Here is an 18,439-nt window from a genome sequence, read left to right as displayed (position 1 = left end):
CTCAGAGAACCCCCATTACTGCACGGGGGTGAGGTCATTTCCTCATAGGGAGAGAAGAAATATTTTAATTGCTAACTCTAGAAGCCTTGGTAACAAACAAGAGAAATTGGAATTGCTTGTTTGAGCATAAATTTGATCTAGTTGGCATAACTGAAACCCGTTGACATGATTTGAATATTACAATAAATGGTTATAACTTATTTAGAAAGGATCAAGTGGGCAAAAGGGGAAGGGGAGTGGCACTCTGTCAAAAATGGCATTACCTATTTCTGAGTCAAATGTAATTTGAAAGAAAGTGATCCTGAATGCTTATGGATCAATGCCACAACAGATAAAGCACAATATGGGGTATTAGTTGGCGTCTGCTACAGACCACCACTAGGGAACAGGATGGCGACCTCGTTATGCATCTATTTATAATGCATAAGGGAAAAAGTTGCATGATAATGGGAGGCTTCAATTTGATTGGCATATGCTGGAGGTCTCATACTGCCAATACTAAAATATCCTTGGAATTTCTAAATATTACTGTTGACAATATCCTAATTCAAAAAGTGTTGCAGCAAACACAAGGAAATTCTAAATTAGAATTCATCTTGACAGATAAAGAGGAATTGACCACAGAACAAAAAATTAATGGTTGCTTAGGTACAAGTGATCACAACTTGGTCATAGTTATAATGTTCAACTAAATAAAATCCAGACCAATATATATATATATATATATACACACACACACACACACACACTTGGTGCTTTAATAGGGCCAGTTTCACAATGCTGAAAACAATTATGAGCCAAATCAGGAGGAAGAATGTAACCAGAAAAATGTCAGTGATAATTTGGAATTGTTTAAAAATGGTTCATTAGATGCTCCAAAAGTCACAATCAAAGGCGGCCATATTGGTTTAAAAACTGACCTGATTTAGAGGGGAAGTGGAAGTAGCTATAAAATATATACATATAACAAATGGAAGAAAGGAGAAGTTGGTAGTTGGTATGAATATAAATCAAAAGCTAAGAATTGTGGAAAATTGGTAGGGGAAGTAAAGAGAGACAAAGAGAAAACTGTCCAGCAAAGATAAGGACAATAAGAAGGAGCATAAATATCTTACGAACAAAACAAATCCTGACAATGGTATTGGTCTATTACGAGATAGAAATGGTAGAATTATCGATGATAATGCAAAAAAGGCAGAAGTGTTCAATAAATATTTCTGCTCTGTATTTGGGAAAAAAACAGATTATGTAGTCTCTTCATATGATGATAACTTTTTCAATTCCACAAGTATCTCAGGAGGAAGTTAAACAGCAGCTACTAAAGTTGGAGATTTTTAAATCAGCAGATTGAGATAGTTTGCATCTAAGAGTTTTAAAAGAGCTAGCTGAGGAGCTCACTGGACTGTTAATGTTAATTTTCAATAAGTCTTGGAGTACTAGGGAAGTTCCAGAAGACTGAAAGAAAGCTAATGTGCCAATTTTTAAAAAGGGTCAATGGGATGACCCAGGTAAGGCCTGTCAGTATGTCATGGATCCTAAGCCCGGTAATGGAGTGACTGATATGGGACTGGAATAATAAGGAATTAAAGGAGGATGATATAATTAATGCAAATCAATATTAATTTATGGAAGATAGATCCTGGCAAACTAACTTGATATTTTTTTTAAATTAGATTACAAGCTTGGTTGATTAAGGTAATAGTGTTGATATAATACACTTAAACTTTTGAAAGACATTTGACTTGATACTATATGACATTTTGATTAAAGAAATTAGAATGTTATAAAATTAATGTGGCACAAATTAAATAGATTAAAAACTGGCTAATTGATAGTTCTCAAAATGTAATTGTAAATGTGGAATCGTCATTGAGCAGGTGTGTTTCTAGAGGGGTCCTGCAGAGATTTGTTCTTGGCCCTAGTCTAGTTAACATTTTCATGAATGACTTGGAATAAAACATAAAATAATCACTGATAAAGTTTGCAGATAACAAAAAATTGAGAGAGTGGTAAACAATGAAGAGGACAGGTCATTAATAGAAAGTGATCTGGATCAATTGGTAAGCTGAGTGCAAGCAAAAAATATACTTTTTAATATGGCTAAATGTACATATCTAGAAATAAAGACTGTAGGCTGTACAGGATGGGGGATTCTATCCTGGGAAGCAGTGACTCTGGAAAAAGATTTGGGGAGGGTAGGTGGATAATTTGATGAACATGAGTTCCCAATATGATGCTGTGGCCAAAAAGGCTAATGCGATCCTTAGATGCATACACAGGGGAATCGAGTAGTAGAGAGATTATTTTGCTTCTGCATTTGACACTGGTGCAACTGCTGCTGGAATACTGCATCCAGTTCTGGTGTCCACAATTCAAAAAAGAAGTTGATAAATTGGGTTCAGAGAGGAGTCATGAGAATGATTAAAGGAATAGACAACCTACCTTATAGATTGAAGGAGTTCAGTCTATTTATTTTAATAAAGAGAAGGTTAAGGGCTGACTTGATTTCCATCTGTAAGTGTCTACATGGGAGACAAATATTTAATAATAGACTTTTCAGTCTTGTAGTAGAGTGGGGTATAACATGATCCAACGGCTGAAAGTTGAAGCTAGACAAATTCAGACTGGAAATGGGATAAATTTTTAACAGTGAGTGTAATTAACCATTGGAAAAACTCAATAAGGGTCGTTGTAGTGGATTCTTCATCTTAAATCAAATTGAATGACAAATCTAAAGTATTGTCTGTGAGGGAATACACCCCATGTTCACACCCTACACCCTATTGTAATAATCTTTGTACAAAGTATGCTTTGTAAGGTACCATTTGAAAACTCATAATTTGCAGGTCAGTATTGTCCTGATAAAATATGTGTGTCAACATTGCATGTAAAGTTATAAGATTCCCCTGTATGATTTTATTAAAACATGTTCCAAACACTGCAGCCCTGCCAAGGCAGAAATCAAAGGGGTGTCCTGCACAAAGGAAGGTATGTGTGCTTGCTTTAAGCCTTGTGTACACTGCAGAGTTTTGTTGGCATGTTCACGCTACACTCCCTTTGTTGGCAGAGCATGTCCACACTTGGGGCACAAGCATCGACAGTGAGAGCAGTGCACTGTGGGTAGCTATCCCGCAATTCAGCTCGCCACCTTCTGCTGCTAGATTTTGTGGGAAGGCGGATTGGATCACAGCATATCATGGGTCCTGGCTCAACCTCCCATGATGCATTGCTTTCCATCCCAGCATTCCATGTGATTCAATCTGTGGTTCATGGCATTTATCAACGGCCCTTGTTTGCTGTTCACCCTGTCATCTCTGTGTGAAAGGATGGATTCTGCACTGTTCTCCAATGCTCTGCTAGCTATCAGTAACACATTGCGAATGGCAGTGCAGGTAATTGTGAAGTTCCTAACTCAACAGGATTCACACTTGCCTGACATGGATAGGAACAACATTAGATTACTTTTGGCATTCAAGGAACAGCTGAACACGGTGGACCGGTGCTTTTGGGCTCAGGAAACTAGCACTGAGTGGTGGGATCATAGTCCCATGCAGGTCTGGGATGACGAACAGTGGCTACAGAATTTTCAGATCAGGAAAGCAGCCCTCCTGGAACTGTGTGCAGAGCTCGCCCCAGCCCTGTGGCACACGACACCTAAATAAGAGCTGCCCTCTGGGCAGAGAAGAGCATGGCGATTGCTGTATGGAAGCTGGCAACTTCAGACTGCTACCGGTCAGTCGCGAATCAGTTTGGAGTCAGGAAGTCAACCATAGGGCCTGCATTAACGCAAGTGTGCAGGACCATTAATTGCATCCTACTATGAAGGACCATGACTCTTGGCAGTGTGCATGAAATAGTGGATGGCTTTGAATAAATGGGTTTCCCTAACTGTGGAGGGGCAGTAGATGGCATGCATATTCTAATTTTGGAACTGGACCATCTTGCAATAGGAAGTGGTACTTCTCCATATTGTTGCAGGGGCTTCTGGATCACAACAGGTGTTTCACTGGCATCAATGCGGGGTGGTCTGGAAAGGTGCATGACGCACGTATAATAAAATCATAGAAGATTAGGGTTGGAAGAGACCTCAGGAGGTCATCTAGTCCAACCCCCTGTTCAAAGCAGGATCAACCCCAACTAAATCATCCCAGCCAGAACTTTGTCAAGCCGGGCCTTAGAAAGCTCTAAGGATGGAGATTCCACCACTTCCCTAGGTAATCCATTCCAGTGCTTCACCACCCTCCTAATAGTGAAATAGTTTTTCCTAATATCCAACCTAGACCTCCCCCACTGCAACTTGAGACCATTGCTCCTTGTTCTCTCATCGGCCACCACTGAGAACAGCCGAGCGCCATCCTCTTTGTGTTGGTAAGGGTGAAAAGTTTGCTCAGGGGTGCACTGCTGAGGCACGCTGCTGGAACGCTGATTTTGAGCAGCCAGATACCAGGGCTATTTGAAGGGCACAACAGGGGGCAGTTCGAATCAGGGAGGCTTTGAGGGAATACTTTGAAACTGAGAATTAGTAAGGTATATTAGTAAGCTTGGGACTGCAATGCTTAAGGAAATTGAGTTTTGCTAGGAAGCACTTGTGATTTTTGTGGTCTAGGATTCTATCTAAGCAAATAATTAAACTGCCTGTGTATGTGTTGCTGCCACGTGTTGTCACAATTTGCAGGAAACAAACAAAGATTACTTATCATTCAAAAACTTGGCTTTTATTGCACCGAAACCACCACCAAACACACACACACACACTCTCTCTCTCACACACAAATAAATACTTGGTGGGAGAGGAGACACCAGGGTTGGCTGACTCTCCGAGCTGTGCATAATGAGTATTTGTTTCAGGTTGAGGGGCTGTCTGGAAGTGAGGACAGCCAAGCCCTAAGATACAACCGCATTTGCTCCAATCCCTCAGACAGAGACAAACACCTACAAGATCTTTATCAAGCATTCTCTAAACTACAATACCCACCTGGGGAAGTGAGGAAACAGATTGCCAGAGCAAGCTGGGTACCCGTAAGTCACCTACTACAGGACAGGTCCAACAAGGAAAATAACAGAATACCACTGGCCATCACATACAGCCCCCAGCTAAAACCTCTCCAGCACATCATCAGCGATCTACAACCTAACCTGGAAAACGATCCCTCACTCTCACAGACCTTGGGAGGCAGGCCACTCCTCGCTTACAGACAGCCCCCCAACCTGAAACAAATACTCACCAGCGACTACACACCACAGAAACACTAACCCAGGAATCAATCCCTGTAACAAACCCCATTGCCTACTCTGTCCCCATATCTACTCTAGCGACACCATCATAGGACCCAACCACATCAGCCACATCATCAGGGACTCATTCACCTCCACATCTACTAATGTGATATTTGCCATCATGTGCTAGCAATGCTCCTCTGCCATGTACATTGGCCAAACCAGACAGTCTCTATGTAAAAGAATAAATGGACACAAATCAGACATCAGGAATAGTTACATACAAAAGCCAGTAGGACAACACTTCAATCTCGCTGGACATTCAATAACAGATTTAAAAGTAGCCATCCTTCAACAACAAAAACTTCATAAACAGACTTCAGAGAGAAACTGCAGAGCTACAATTCATTTGCAAACTTAACTCCATTAATTTGGCTCACTACAAAAGCTATTTTCCCTTTCTTGGTATTGACACCTCCTCATCAAGTATTGGGAATGGACCACATCCACCCTGACTGAATAGGCCTTCTCAACACTGGTTCTCCACTTGTAAGGTAACTCCCTTCTGCTCATGTGCCAGTATATTTATGCCTGTACCTGTAATTTTCACTCCATGCATCTGTAGAAGTGGAGTTTTTAACCCACGAAAGCTTATGCCCAAATAAATCTGTTAGTCTTTAATGTTCCACTGGGCTCCTTGTTGTTTTTGTAGAAAGTGGAAAGTAATGCACTAGTGGAGTTTGGGGAGGGCATGAGAAAGACTTTTGAATCTGCTGAAGGGGAAGACCACAACTGCAGAAGCACAAGGAACAAAACACAGAAGCATGATTGTTAAGTACACGCACACCTTTGAACCAGTCTATTAAAATACATCTTTAATAACATATCAGTCACTTTCTACTGACCCTTGACAAGCACACATGTTGGCAAATACCCCAAGCATGGTGCGTTTACTCCTGGGTGGGGGGCATTTTCCATGGGTAGAAAAGCAATATGAAAGGGCCATGGTGCAGTCAACTAGGAACAATATTCTAAATTTTCCTACCCTTTTGCACAGGCCAAAACTTGTAGCAGATATCTCATTCCTAAGAGGAAACAACGAAGCAAGGGTGTATCTACTGCACGCTTGCAGCTTCCAACCGAGTCCCTATGCTTCTCACCTGTATGCCACTTTGGTCTCTGCTCAAATGATTACAGAATGGCATGGGAAAGTTTCCTTCAATGAGGGAAGAAACAAAGCAGCTCTGTAAGGAACCTTTTGCAGAGGATTGCCGAGTACCTCTAGGAAAGTTTCCTAGAGATCTCTCTAGAGGATTCCCATGAAATGTTGGTGTACATCAACACCCTGTTATGCCATACTGCTTAACTGCACAGGGAAATGTCCAGCACACAGAAACAGCCTGCCTTGTACATTTCTATGCCCTCAACCCACTTCCACACTACACAAAGCAAAACAGCTTTTGTAAAGGGAAGTTATGCCTCACGAATGTATTAACATTCTTTGAGGGTATCAGCAACTACATGGATAGGGTGATCTAACCAGTTTAGTGTACTTGGCTTGATAAGGTCCCTCATCAAAGGCTCTAAAGAAAACTAAGTAGTCATGGGATTAGAAAGGAAGGTTTTCTCTGTGATCAGTAACTGGTTAAAAGATAGGAAACAAAGGGCAGGAATTAATGGTTATTGTTCACAATGGAAAGAGATGAGCAGTAGGCTCCCCCAAGGGTCTATATTGGGACCTGTGCTGTTCAGCATATTCATTAACAATCTGAAAAAGGAAGTGAACAGTGAAGTGGCAAAGTTTTCAGATGATACACAGTTTTTCAAGATAGTTAAGTCCAAATCTGAGTGTGAAAAGCTACAGGGAGTTCTCACAAAACTGGGCGCCTAGACAACAAAATGGCAGATGAAATTCTGCATTGATAAGTGCAGAGTAATGCGTATTAGAAAAAAGTAATCCCAACTACACATATATAATGGTAGGTTCTAAATTAGCTGTTACCACTCAGGAAAGAGATCTAGTAGTTATCATGGATAGTTCTCTGAAAACTTTAGCTTAATGTGCTGCAACGATCACAAAAGCTAACATTGTGTTAGGAACTATTAGGAAAGGGATAGAAAAGACAAAAAATATCATTATGCCACTTAATAAATCCATGATGCATGTATACCTTGAATAATGTGTCCAGTTTCGGTCATCCTATGTAAAAAAAGAATATACTGGGACTGGGAAAGTTTAGAGATGATCAAGAGTATGGAATGGCTTCCATATGAGGAAAGACTAAAAAGATTAGGGCCATTCAGTTTGAGTGGTGTGGAAAAACTGAATAGAGAAGTTTTATTTATCCTTTCCCTCAATACAAAAACCAGGGGTCATCTGGTGAAATTAATAGGCAGCAGATTACATACAAAGAAGAGGAAGTTTATTTTTTCACACAACGTATAATTAACCTGTGGAACTTGTTGCCCTGTGATGTTGTGATGGCCACAACTGTAACTGGGTTCAAAAAAGAATGGGGTAAGTTCATGGAGGATAGATCCATCAGTGGCTATTAGCCAAGATGGTCAGGGATTCAACCCCATTCTCAGGATGAACCTAAACCTCTGACTGCCAGAAGGTGGGAGAGGAAGGTGAGGTGGATCACTCCCAAATGCCCTGTTCTGTATACTCCCCCAAAGCTGTGGTACTGGCCACTGTTGAAGACAGGATACTGGGCTAGATGGACCACCGGTCTGATCTAGTATGGCAGTTCTTATGTTTGAAGATTGGATGTTTTTCTAAAAGATATGCTTCAGGTATTCTGTTGGGGAAGTTCTATGGCCTGTGTCAGACTAGATGATCACAATTGGTCCCTTCTGGCCTTGGAATCTCTGAATATGTAGAGTCATCTTGAAAAACACTGGTTACAAGTAAATATCTGTCACGTACTGGTATGCCAGGAGGAAAGGTTCATGTTATGTAATTTATTTAACAAAATAGTAAGTTGTGTAATTCACGTACACAACAGGGAGAAGTTTATGTAGCAACTACAAAATCAACGCAGCACATATTAAATGAATTTTATAAAGCTGGTTAACTTATAGGTTATAAAAAGTAATTTTAAATAGGGGGAGTCATCCAGTGTGGGTATGTCTGGTGGGGTCCACTTGGTATTATTTTTGGCCCAGTGCTATTACTTTATCAGTGATCTGGAAGAAAAAATAAAATCCACTACTAGTAAAATTTGCAGATGACAAACAAATTGGTGGGGTGGGGAATAATGATGGGACTATGTCAGTTATACGGACCAACCTGCATTGATTGGTGAGATGGGCTCATTTGAACCACATGCTTTTTGACACAGCCAAATGTCAGGTTATGACATTCCAGGGTGCAGTGCAGACCGGTGAGGGGCTGTGTCACCCTTGCCCTGCAACCTGAAGTGTCTCACAATGCTTTGGTGCTGTAGCTCTCTCCTGGGTTGCTCACAAACAGCATGTAGATCACACCCTGAGTGTCTGCATATAGCCACAGCCCTTGTCCAGCAACTCTGACCCCAGCAGCCTGTCAGCGAACACCAGCCACGTTCTGGCTTTCAGTAGCTTTGGTTACTGCTTGCAGGATGACCCCGAAACATTCCCGTCCCAGATTTCCCCCCCAAAATGTGTTCTCCTGGACAGTCCAAATATATTAGGTCCATTGCCCCTCTAAGGGGATCAATATACAACAGTTTTCTGCCCTAAATGGAGTTACCTGCACAGTTCACAATACTGGATTAGTTTTGATTAAAGAATAAAACAAGTTTATTTAACTACAAAGAGAGAAGTTTTAAGTAAGTACACATATAATGCAACAAAGTTAGAAATAGTTACAAGAGAAATAAAGACAAAACACTTCCTAGTACTAACATTTAACAAATTAGACTTGGTTCAAGGTGAGGTTCCTTACCACAGGTTCCCAGCAACATTGCTGACCAAATTCTCAGGCCAGAATCTCCTCCCACAGGCTGTTTCTTTTTTCTTTGTAGTGAAAGAGAGAGATGGATTGGGAGAGAGAACTTGGGGTGGTTTTGCCCCTTACTTTTAGAGTCATTCACCCTTTGAAATGCATTTTCCTGAGGGTTACCCCTAGACAAAGTTCCTTCCCACTGAGGATGGAGATGAGGCGAGGCATCTTGTGGTGAAAGAGGTTTCATGCCGTTGTTTTCTAAGATGCAGATCTGTTTGTTCCTGCTCCTCTTCCTTGCTGAAGAATGGCCACTTGTCAGGTGATGCCCTTCAGCTTTGATGATACCTGGCTAGAGGCATCAGCTTGTCCTTCATCTTTGAGAAACAGATTTAACCACTCCCCAGACTTGTCTGGTAAATACATTTCAGTCATCATTTAATCTTATATTCATAGCTTTGTGTATAGTGTTGCTACATTCATTTCACCATGATATTATTTACCAGCAAGTTATTAGTTTTCAAATGATACCTTACAAGGCATATTTTGCACATCGATTATTACAGTGGTGTATAAGGTGTGAATATAGGAGTGCATTCCATCACAGAAGTATTGGAACAAAGAATGTAAGTCATATTTATGAATTCATAGACTGTATACTGGAAAGGAGTGACTCTGAAAATAACTTAGGACTCACGGTACTTCCCCATTTGTCTTTATCCATTTTTTGTCTCTTTTCTTATACTCAGACTGTAGATGCTTGGGGAGGGTTCTGGTTGGGGGTATAGGCTCTGGGGTGGGGCCAGGGATGAGGGATTTGGGGTGCAGAAAGGTTCTCTTGGGCTACAGCGGGGAGAGAGGACTTCCCCCCAGTTTTCTCTCTCTGGGGCTGGGCTGCAGGATAGTTGCCCCTTCCCCGGCCCCAGCAGGTCCAGGCTGGGGCTGGATTCAGGCCAGGGGAGGGGTGCCCTGACCACGCCTGGTGCTGGGCTAGGTGAGGGCTGGGGGAGAAGCGCCCCAACCGGTCCCTGGGCACTAAATAGGCTGCTACACAGCTGCGCAGTTTACAGGGAACTTAAGTCCTCATCCAAAACTAAGGCTCAAAGGCTCTACTGTACTACTTCTTCTAAAAATAATAAAAAATAATGGTAGATAACCTATTGAACGCTCCCAGTGTGATGATGTAGCTATAAGGGCAAATAAATCCTTGGATGTATAAACAGGCAAATATCAAGTAGGATTATGGAGGTGTATATGGCATTAATGATACCATTAGAATACTGTGTCCACTTCTGATGTCCAGTCTTTGGAAAGGATGTCAAAAAATTAGAAAGAGTTTAGAAAATGATTAAATGTCTGGAAAACATGCCTAGTAGTGAGACTTAAGACGCTCAATCTATTCTTATCTATGAAAAGCTTGAGAGGTGACTTGATTATTGTTTGTAAGTACCTGCGGGGAGATTTCGGATAGCAGACAACTCTTTAATTTAGCGGAAAAAGACATAATGAGATGCATTAGTTGTAAACTGAAGCTAGACGAATTCATACTTAAAAAAAAGGTGCACATTTTTAACAGTGAAGGTAATTAACCACTGGAATAATTTACGTAGGGATATGGTGGATTATCAATCACTTGAAGTGCTTAAATCAAGAGTACAGATCTTTCTGAAAGATACGCTCTTCCTCATACTGTAGTTTTGGGCTTGATGTAGAAATTGAGTGAGGTTCTTTGTCTTGGGTTATATGCCATCAATAAAATTAGATGATCAGTGAGCCCTGTGACTTTAAAATCTGTGAATTTATGGGCAGTGTCACTGGTAAAAGAGGCTAAAAACCAGTAAAGGAACGGAGTTAAAATTGTTGGCAGAACCATAGATATGAATTTCCAGACATCCTAGAATGTTTTAAATTGCAGTCCTAATTTACAGTCTCTTAAAATATTATAGGTTTATATTTCTTTTTTAACTACAACTTTTTAATAGTGTTACTATTACAGCCTTAGCTCCAATCTTAATGATTTTATCTGGGGTTATATTAATATTGTATAAAGCAGTTTACTCTGAATTTGCTTTGTGAAGCAATTTGCTCTTTGCTTGATTTTTAATTCCCTTCCTTCTTTTGTCCCTTCATTCACCAACTCTAGTGAATACTCCAGTGATTACTCGGACTGGACCGCAGATGCAGGAATTAATCTGCAGCCGCCAAAGAAAATTCCTAAACTTAAAACCAAGAAAGCAGAGAGCAGTTCAGAGGATGAAGAGGGGATTGAAAAACAGAAACAGAAGCAAATTAAAAAGGAAAGGAAAAAAGGGAATGAAGATAAAGATGGACCGACAACATCACCAAAGAAAAGGAAACCCAAAGAGAGAAAAAAAAAGGTTGGGTACATTTTATAGCTTATAGGATACTTATTCCTAGTATTGTAAAAGGCATGAGTAGATTTGAACATGAGTTTATGCAAACCCAAAATACCTTCTAATAATTTGAGAACACATCTTAAATTTTATTCAAATATTGATTATCCCAAATGTTATCCTGAATTGATTATCCCGAATAGCCATTGTAAGGTCTCCACATAATGTTTTTTCTTGGCCTGAATTGATTCTGTAAGGTTATTTTTATTATCTAAATTTGAGGTGTTTCACCTCTTGAATATATTGGTGTCCCTATAACCAGGAGTACAATCTTTGCTATGACTGTGCCACTTTATGACCATTTTATGATGCTCAAGAAGATAAAGTAGTGTTGCTATTAACCGGGAGTATAGAGGCCTTGTAGGACGGTGCTTAAGGAGCCTGGCAAGAAAATAGTATTAAGTGTGGATCCCCAGGTATAAAATGTTGAAGATCAGTCTCAACAGGAGTCTGTGCTAGGGAGTGCAAGATATTAGGTGGCAGTCTCCTTGATCTGCAGCAAGCTTGCTTTAATCAGAATAAACCAGTTTCTGTTGCTGATTTATCTAGGTATTTATATCACACTCCTCTTTTTGGCATAAAAGCACATCTATGGTATGATTATGGATGAGACCTTGACTTTGCATATATTTGGGAAACTAGGCTGGATAACATTTTAATCAGTTATCTCCTATTGGACTCAGTTCAGTATGAATCAAAGGAGGAATAGAGAGATATAGCCACATTAGTTATATCTGGCTGCATGCAGGAGAGCTTCCATTCCAAAAGTATGTCCATATGGTGTGTGATTCTTGGATGGAGTTAAGATAGGACTTGTGTTGCTGTATAAATTACCCCATTGCATCTCTGAGTTCTTTGTTGAGCTGACTGAGTTCCTCTCTACGGTGATGGTGGAGTTGTCAGAATTTTTTTTAGGGTGACTAATCTTCATATGGATAATGACTTCTCTGTGTTAGTTCAAGATTTCAGGACTTCTATGATTATGGGACTCTTAAGTGGCTTCTGGCATACATATGGCTGGTCACCTTCTGGATCTCAGTTTGGGGCTTGGGGAGCAGGGAGTAAAGGCTATACATTTATCATGGACTAAACATTCTTCCATTTTGGGGCAAAGGGCATGTTTTATAGGTCACTCTTTAAATGTTAACGGAACCAGTTCAGCTCTCTGACTGGAGCATACACTAAATAAGAGAGAACACTACACTGAGGGTTTGGTTTAACATTGTAGTCTTTTTTTGTCCTCAGCTATTGATTCAGTGGCCCTTTCCTCACCCTCTTTCCTGGCTTCATTCTCACAAGTTACCATGATGTATAGAAAATCTGTTACAAATGAAAAGGGTAAAGGACTAGTAGTGAGTAGTATTGTTCTGTGGTATAAAAGTATTTCTAATCTTACACCACAATTATTCAGGAGATGAGGAAATCTTCATTTCCACTGTAATTTCTATAAAGTTACAGTTGCAAGTCAATGGAACTGTTGCAGGGGCGAGCAAACTTGTTAATTCAGATGATGTCATCTTGTTTACAGAGTTGAGCATTTTGGACTGTGAGGATTTTCACAATGGTTAGAAAATATCACTTAGACAACTCAGTCAGAATCTGCATTGGAAACGTATCAAGTTGGGGATGAGGGACAGATGAAACTATTCTTCTCTGCTTGCATTTCAGACACTGTAGTTTATTGAGATTCTGTAGGATGTTGAGTCCAAAACCCAGGTTATAGACTGATATTTCTTGTCTTATGCAGGCTAGCAAAAGGTGGAATGAATTATGATGCCCATTATTGGAGGAGATTGTCAGTGTCTCATAGGAGGGGAAAGTGCTAGCATCTCTTACAGAAGCTAATGTTAAAATCATTTTTAAGAAACCATTTCCCAGCATGGCCAGTCTCTCCAATTATTTACCTGTTTCACATCTCCCTTTTATGAAGAGAGAGAATTGTTAAGGATACGTGGCTGATTTCACTGTTTGCTTTATCTCTGCTGATTGTTCAGTGATATTAATCAGTTATTGCATCCAGGAAGATTCTTAGACATGTTGACCGGCCTTTGATACTGTTTACTGCACGTTGTGAAACCTTGCAGCAGTAGATGGAGTTGCTTGATTGGCTCTAATACTTGGTTTTGAGGTAGTAGGTAGTTTTCGTCATCTGACCCAAGAGGTCTCTCATACTTTGTATGGGTACGTGTGTGTGTGTCTCTCTCTTGCACGCACGCACGCACACACACACACGCTCTTCATTGTGAGTAGAGACCCTTACGAGAAATTGGGTAGGTGGAGTGTGCAGTGCTGCTTTATATACAGAAGAGACAAAACTTGGTCTCCATTTTATCAGATCAGGTTATGGAGCTGTCATTTACCCAGTCTAGATAGAATTTGGGGCTTGCATGAGAACTAACTTGGCTAGGACATGACCCAAATAAGACAACGAAGGTACATCTATGTGGCAAGCAGAATCCGCAGCAGCAAGTCTTAGAGCCTAGGTCTACAGACTTGGACTTGAGCTATGACACCAAAAATAGCTGTGTAGAAGCCCACCCCTCTAAACTTAGGAGCCTAACCTCCAACCTGAGTTTGAACCTCTACACAACTATTTTAAGTGCCGTAACATGAAACTGAGTCTGTAGAGCCAGGTTCTGGGACTCTCTGTCACAGGTTTCTGCTTGCCATGTAGACATATGCAGAGAAACTAAAATCTATTTTTATGCATATATAGTTTATTCAAGAAGTGGCTATCAGCAGGGCATATTCATTGAGGTATCCTAATCTCTGGAATTTACTCCCTCTTCATCACCATTTTTTGTTTCACAAAGCTGGGTTTTGTTAACTCAGGACCTGCTGCAAGACCTATATTTTCTCTGAAGCCTTTTCTGTGTGGGTTAGAGTAAGCTGGATTCAATTTTCATATTTGATAGTAGGTTGAAAGGATCCTTATGTGAATATTGTTCTAATGCATGTGTTACTATAAATAACTTCAAGTTCAGGGCTTTATCAGATGAGTGCTTTTTTGAAAATTAAAATAGACATGAATTCTTCGATTATGGTCAGTGTGTATGTTAATCTGGGTGCACATACACCCTGTGCATGCTAGACTGGATTTTTTTTAATGTATTTTATTTTATTGAATAGCAATGTCCATTGAGGCCATGTATGCACCCTATATTGCCTTTTGCTCTTGTACGAGGGCAGAAATGGCAGGGCACGTATGACCTTCCTGTAGCGAGGTCGAAGACTCACTGGCACGCACCTCCTGCTGGTCATCCTGGGAATTAGCTCTTTTCCAGCTCTGGAGCACCTTCTGTTGGCTGGTGTGTCGCCTGCCTCAGGCCCTTGTGTCCCTCGCAGACCCCACTGCCCTTTACCTTGGGGTTCTGCCCCAGCAGTATCCCTTGCTCTAGGTCTCCCCTCCCAGGGGAATCCCCAGCCCTCTAAACCCACCTTGCTTCAGTGGCTACTGCCAGTCGTCATCTAGGCCCCACTCACTGGGGCAAACTGCAGTCTGTAAAGGCCACTCATCATGGGCAAAGGAGTCGGACCAGCTGCCCCTGCCTAACCCCAGGCTGCACCTCTGCAAGCCCAGTACCTGCTTTGGCCTTTAGCCAGGCCCACAGCCTGGGGATTTGCCAGGTTGGAGCTCCCCAGCTCCTCTTGCCTTTCCCCAGCACTGCTCTACTCCCAGTACCCTGAGCTCCCAAGCAGCTAGGCCCTTCCCACTCCAGGGCTAGAGTGAGACTCCTCCAGCTTCTGGCCCACTGCCCTCTTATCAGGGCCAGCTAGGCCCTAATTAAGCTGGTCACAGCGGTGGCTGCTTCCCCAATCAGCCTAGCTCGGCTGTTTTTAAGCCCTGCTTATTGGAGTGGGGCAGTCGCCCCACTACACTTCCCTCAGTTCTGTCTTGCTGTCCTTGGCATCAAGAAGGAATCTAGCTGGAGTTCAACCCACTAGACTTAGCTTCAGCAAAATATCTCAAAATTGTATACAGATCTTCTGAGATTCTTCAGTACCACGTTCTTTCTTTTATTTTTATTTCCCTAGTCTGTTGTAGTGCTTGTCACACTGAAAGCTGTTTGCAGATTCCCCTGAACAGTGCTCCATCTCGCATACAGACCCTGTAAAAAGGTACTTATAATAGTGGGCTCAAAACCCACAGGCTTCAACATTATCCATCTTATGATGGGCTAATTACATTAAAAGACATACGTAGCAGATGCCTGTTCTGCTTGGGAGAGTCTTGCCTCCTAAGCAGATGCTTGGTCTGCTGCTCCTTCTCTGCAAGAACCCAGAAGTAGAGGGATATGAGGCTGAAGCTCCACCTTCTGGAGAAGTCTATGAGAGTGGCATCCGATCCAGAAGAGCCGAGCTTGAAGACTTCTGCAGAGGAAGTGGAACAGAAGCCACATCTAATGTTGACATCAGCATTGGTGCCACCCCCAGCACCGAAACCATTGACAGTCCTGATGTTGAAGCAAGGTGCTATAAAGGGCTGCCCCAAACACTGGGGCAAGAGCTCAAGAAGGTACCCTGGCACCTCCTGAGGCTATTTTGGGGACCATCTTTTCAAGTCTTGGAGTTGGTCCCAACCTTTGCAGAAGAGGAGTTTCACTAGCAAAACCTCAGTTGCTGAAATACAGAGAGGAACGAGATCCAAAGGCCAAATATCCCTCTCACTGCTAGGTTTCACAACACTGTGTTTTAAACAGCATCAAAGGCAGGTCAATATACATAAGAATCTGCCAGGATGCAAAAATTGATCAATATCATCTACCAATCAGCAACCAACCCCAGATGAGACTATAATCTCCACACCAGTACCAGCACTGGAAAATTTCAGAGCCTTTCAAGAGCTGCTGGCGCAGATTGCGGACACCTAGGACATTGAGACTTCGGTCATCTGTGAGAAGACTCACAAGCTATTTAAAGTTTTGTCAGCCATTGGTCTCTCCAGGATTGCTCCTCCCCATAAATGTAGACCTCCTAGATCTGGCAAGAACTTTTGTGGCAAACACAAGCCACTATAAGACCCACAAAGCATGCTGAAAAACAGTACCGGGTACCAGGGTGGATTTGATTTAAATCAAATTGATTTAAATCATAGTCAGGAAGACTCGATTTAATCATGGATTTCTACATAAAAGTGCATTCTTATTGGTTGTTACAACCTTAATACATATTCTTCACAACTCAGAGATAGATGTAGGTTTCATTTTTAGAAGGTACACACTATACATTTTTAAACAGTGGTGTAAGGGACTGCGGAAGACTTTGTTACGGCCTAGCTAGGGAACTTCCGCTTTCTCAAGCCGAGAGGCTACTGTGGGACATAGATAGCTGCTTCGTTACTGTGGGATAGAGAGAGTTTTTGAAGGACACAGCTGCTTTGTTATTGTAGGAGATAGTTCTTGAAGGACACAGCTGCTTTGCATGGCCCTTCGCCAGGTAGTAGAAAGCCCCCCTTTAAGAAGCACCTAACTTTATATTCATGAACTGTTTTTGTGTAATGCTTATTAATGCTGTCTGCCCGCCCCTCTGTCGGACTCTGTCCCAGGCAAAGCTCCGGTGTGCTGGGTTCCCCGCCTCCGTGACTGCAATGCTTGGAGTCCCCGTTGCGGGTGGGTCACTAACCTTCAATAAAGCCAATAACTCACAGCTGTGTGTAAGCCTCGTTTTTCTCAGAGTACTCCTGCCAGGCCTGTGGTGCTTCGAGCACCGTGGCCCAGAACAAGTGGTTTATTCTGAAAACTTTTCAAATTAGTTTTACAGCTATATCAGAAAATGAATGATTGTTTGGTTATTTTATTTACCAAAGGTAATTGAAGCAGATGTTTATGAAGTCATTGGGAGGTGAACTATCTCCAGTTCAACAGGCTAATCATTAATATTTGGAGGCTTTTCTTGCCATGCTGTATTAAGAGGGGAACATCACCAGACAGACATTTACATTGTTTTATTTAACTAAAACAACAACGTTATGTATTCTGTATTTTTTTCAAGAGAAAACATATATTTTAACAAAACAAGTATATGAATTTTTGCATTTAGTTAAATATTCAGGTGTTTTAAAATCAGGGTTGTTTTTGTTAAAATTGTTTTTAACTAAAATAGTTAAATGAAATATATTTTTTAAAAAAACAACAAAAATTAAATCAACTGTATCAGCCAGGTCAACATGAGAAACTTAAAATATTGGCTTCTGCAGCTAACTCAGTCGTCTTCAGCTTCATTTTCCTGTTTGTTCATAATCTGGAAAAGAAAAACAAACTTTCCTGGTTTTTCAGGTCCCAAACGATTTTTCAGTTTGGAATGAATTAGTCCAAAGGAAGAAAATATTCTATCTACGCTGGCAGAAGAAGCTACTGCTGCTAAGTGAGATTATCACTTCAACCGTCTCTGAATCCAAGTGGTTAAGTGACTTCCACCAGTTCACTGGTGTGATGTTCTTTAAAACATCATCAGCAAACATATATTTCTTGAATGGTTCACCCTTAGCTCTGAAGTTTTTTATAGTTGGCATTATGGAGAGGAGGGATGATTGCTGGCTGTCCATGTCATAGCCAACTCCTCTTTTTCAGTAGTTAAGGTTTGACCCTGGTACCGAGTATTGAGAATATTTGCAAGAAAATGAGCTGGAGATAGTGCTTGTCCCATTTGGTTTTTTAATGCTTGTAATTTAACTCTGTCGTATATTTCTTCTTTTAAGATCTCCCTCAGTTCCTTCCAAATTTCAACAGCGTCAGCAATAAAACAGCTATTTCTCTGCATTTTGTTCAAGGCTTCAGGGTACTCAGCATGTGTTCAACATTTCTTTTAAGCCCAATGTTGAGAACTTTGGCTGTGACAGTGTCATCTATTTTTTCATGATTTTGTTCACAAACTGTTGTCAGAT

At 41.2% G+C, this 18,439-nt stretch overlaps 1 protein-coding gene across 5 annotated transcripts in view; it reads left to right on the top strand.

Moving 5' to 3' along the window:
• LOC119853819 (pleckstrin homology domain interacting protein) overlaps positions 1 to 18,439 on the top strand; it is a 311,916-nt gene that overhangs the window by 207,715 nt on the left and 85,762 nt on the right. For all 5 annotated transcript variants that reach the window (XM_038397319.2, XM_038397318.2, XM_043510549.1 and 2 more), the window contains one exon: positions 11,286 to 11,520. In XM_038397319.2, coding sequence (XP_038253247.1) covers positions 11,286 to 11,520 — 235 coding nt within the window. The remainder of the gene's footprint in view (positions 1 to 11,285; positions 11,521 to 18,439) is intronic.

This window comes from Dermochelys coriacea, chromosome 3 (assembly GCF_009764565.3).
Source record: "Dermochelys coriacea isolate rDerCor1 chromosome 3, rDerCor1.pri.v4, whole genome shotgun sequence".
Lineage (NCBI taxonomy): Eukaryota > Metazoa > Chordata > Testudines > Dermochelyidae > Dermochelys > Dermochelys coriacea.
Note: the sequence above shows the minus strand (reverse complement) of the source record. Positions and strands in the feature narration are given on the sequence as shown.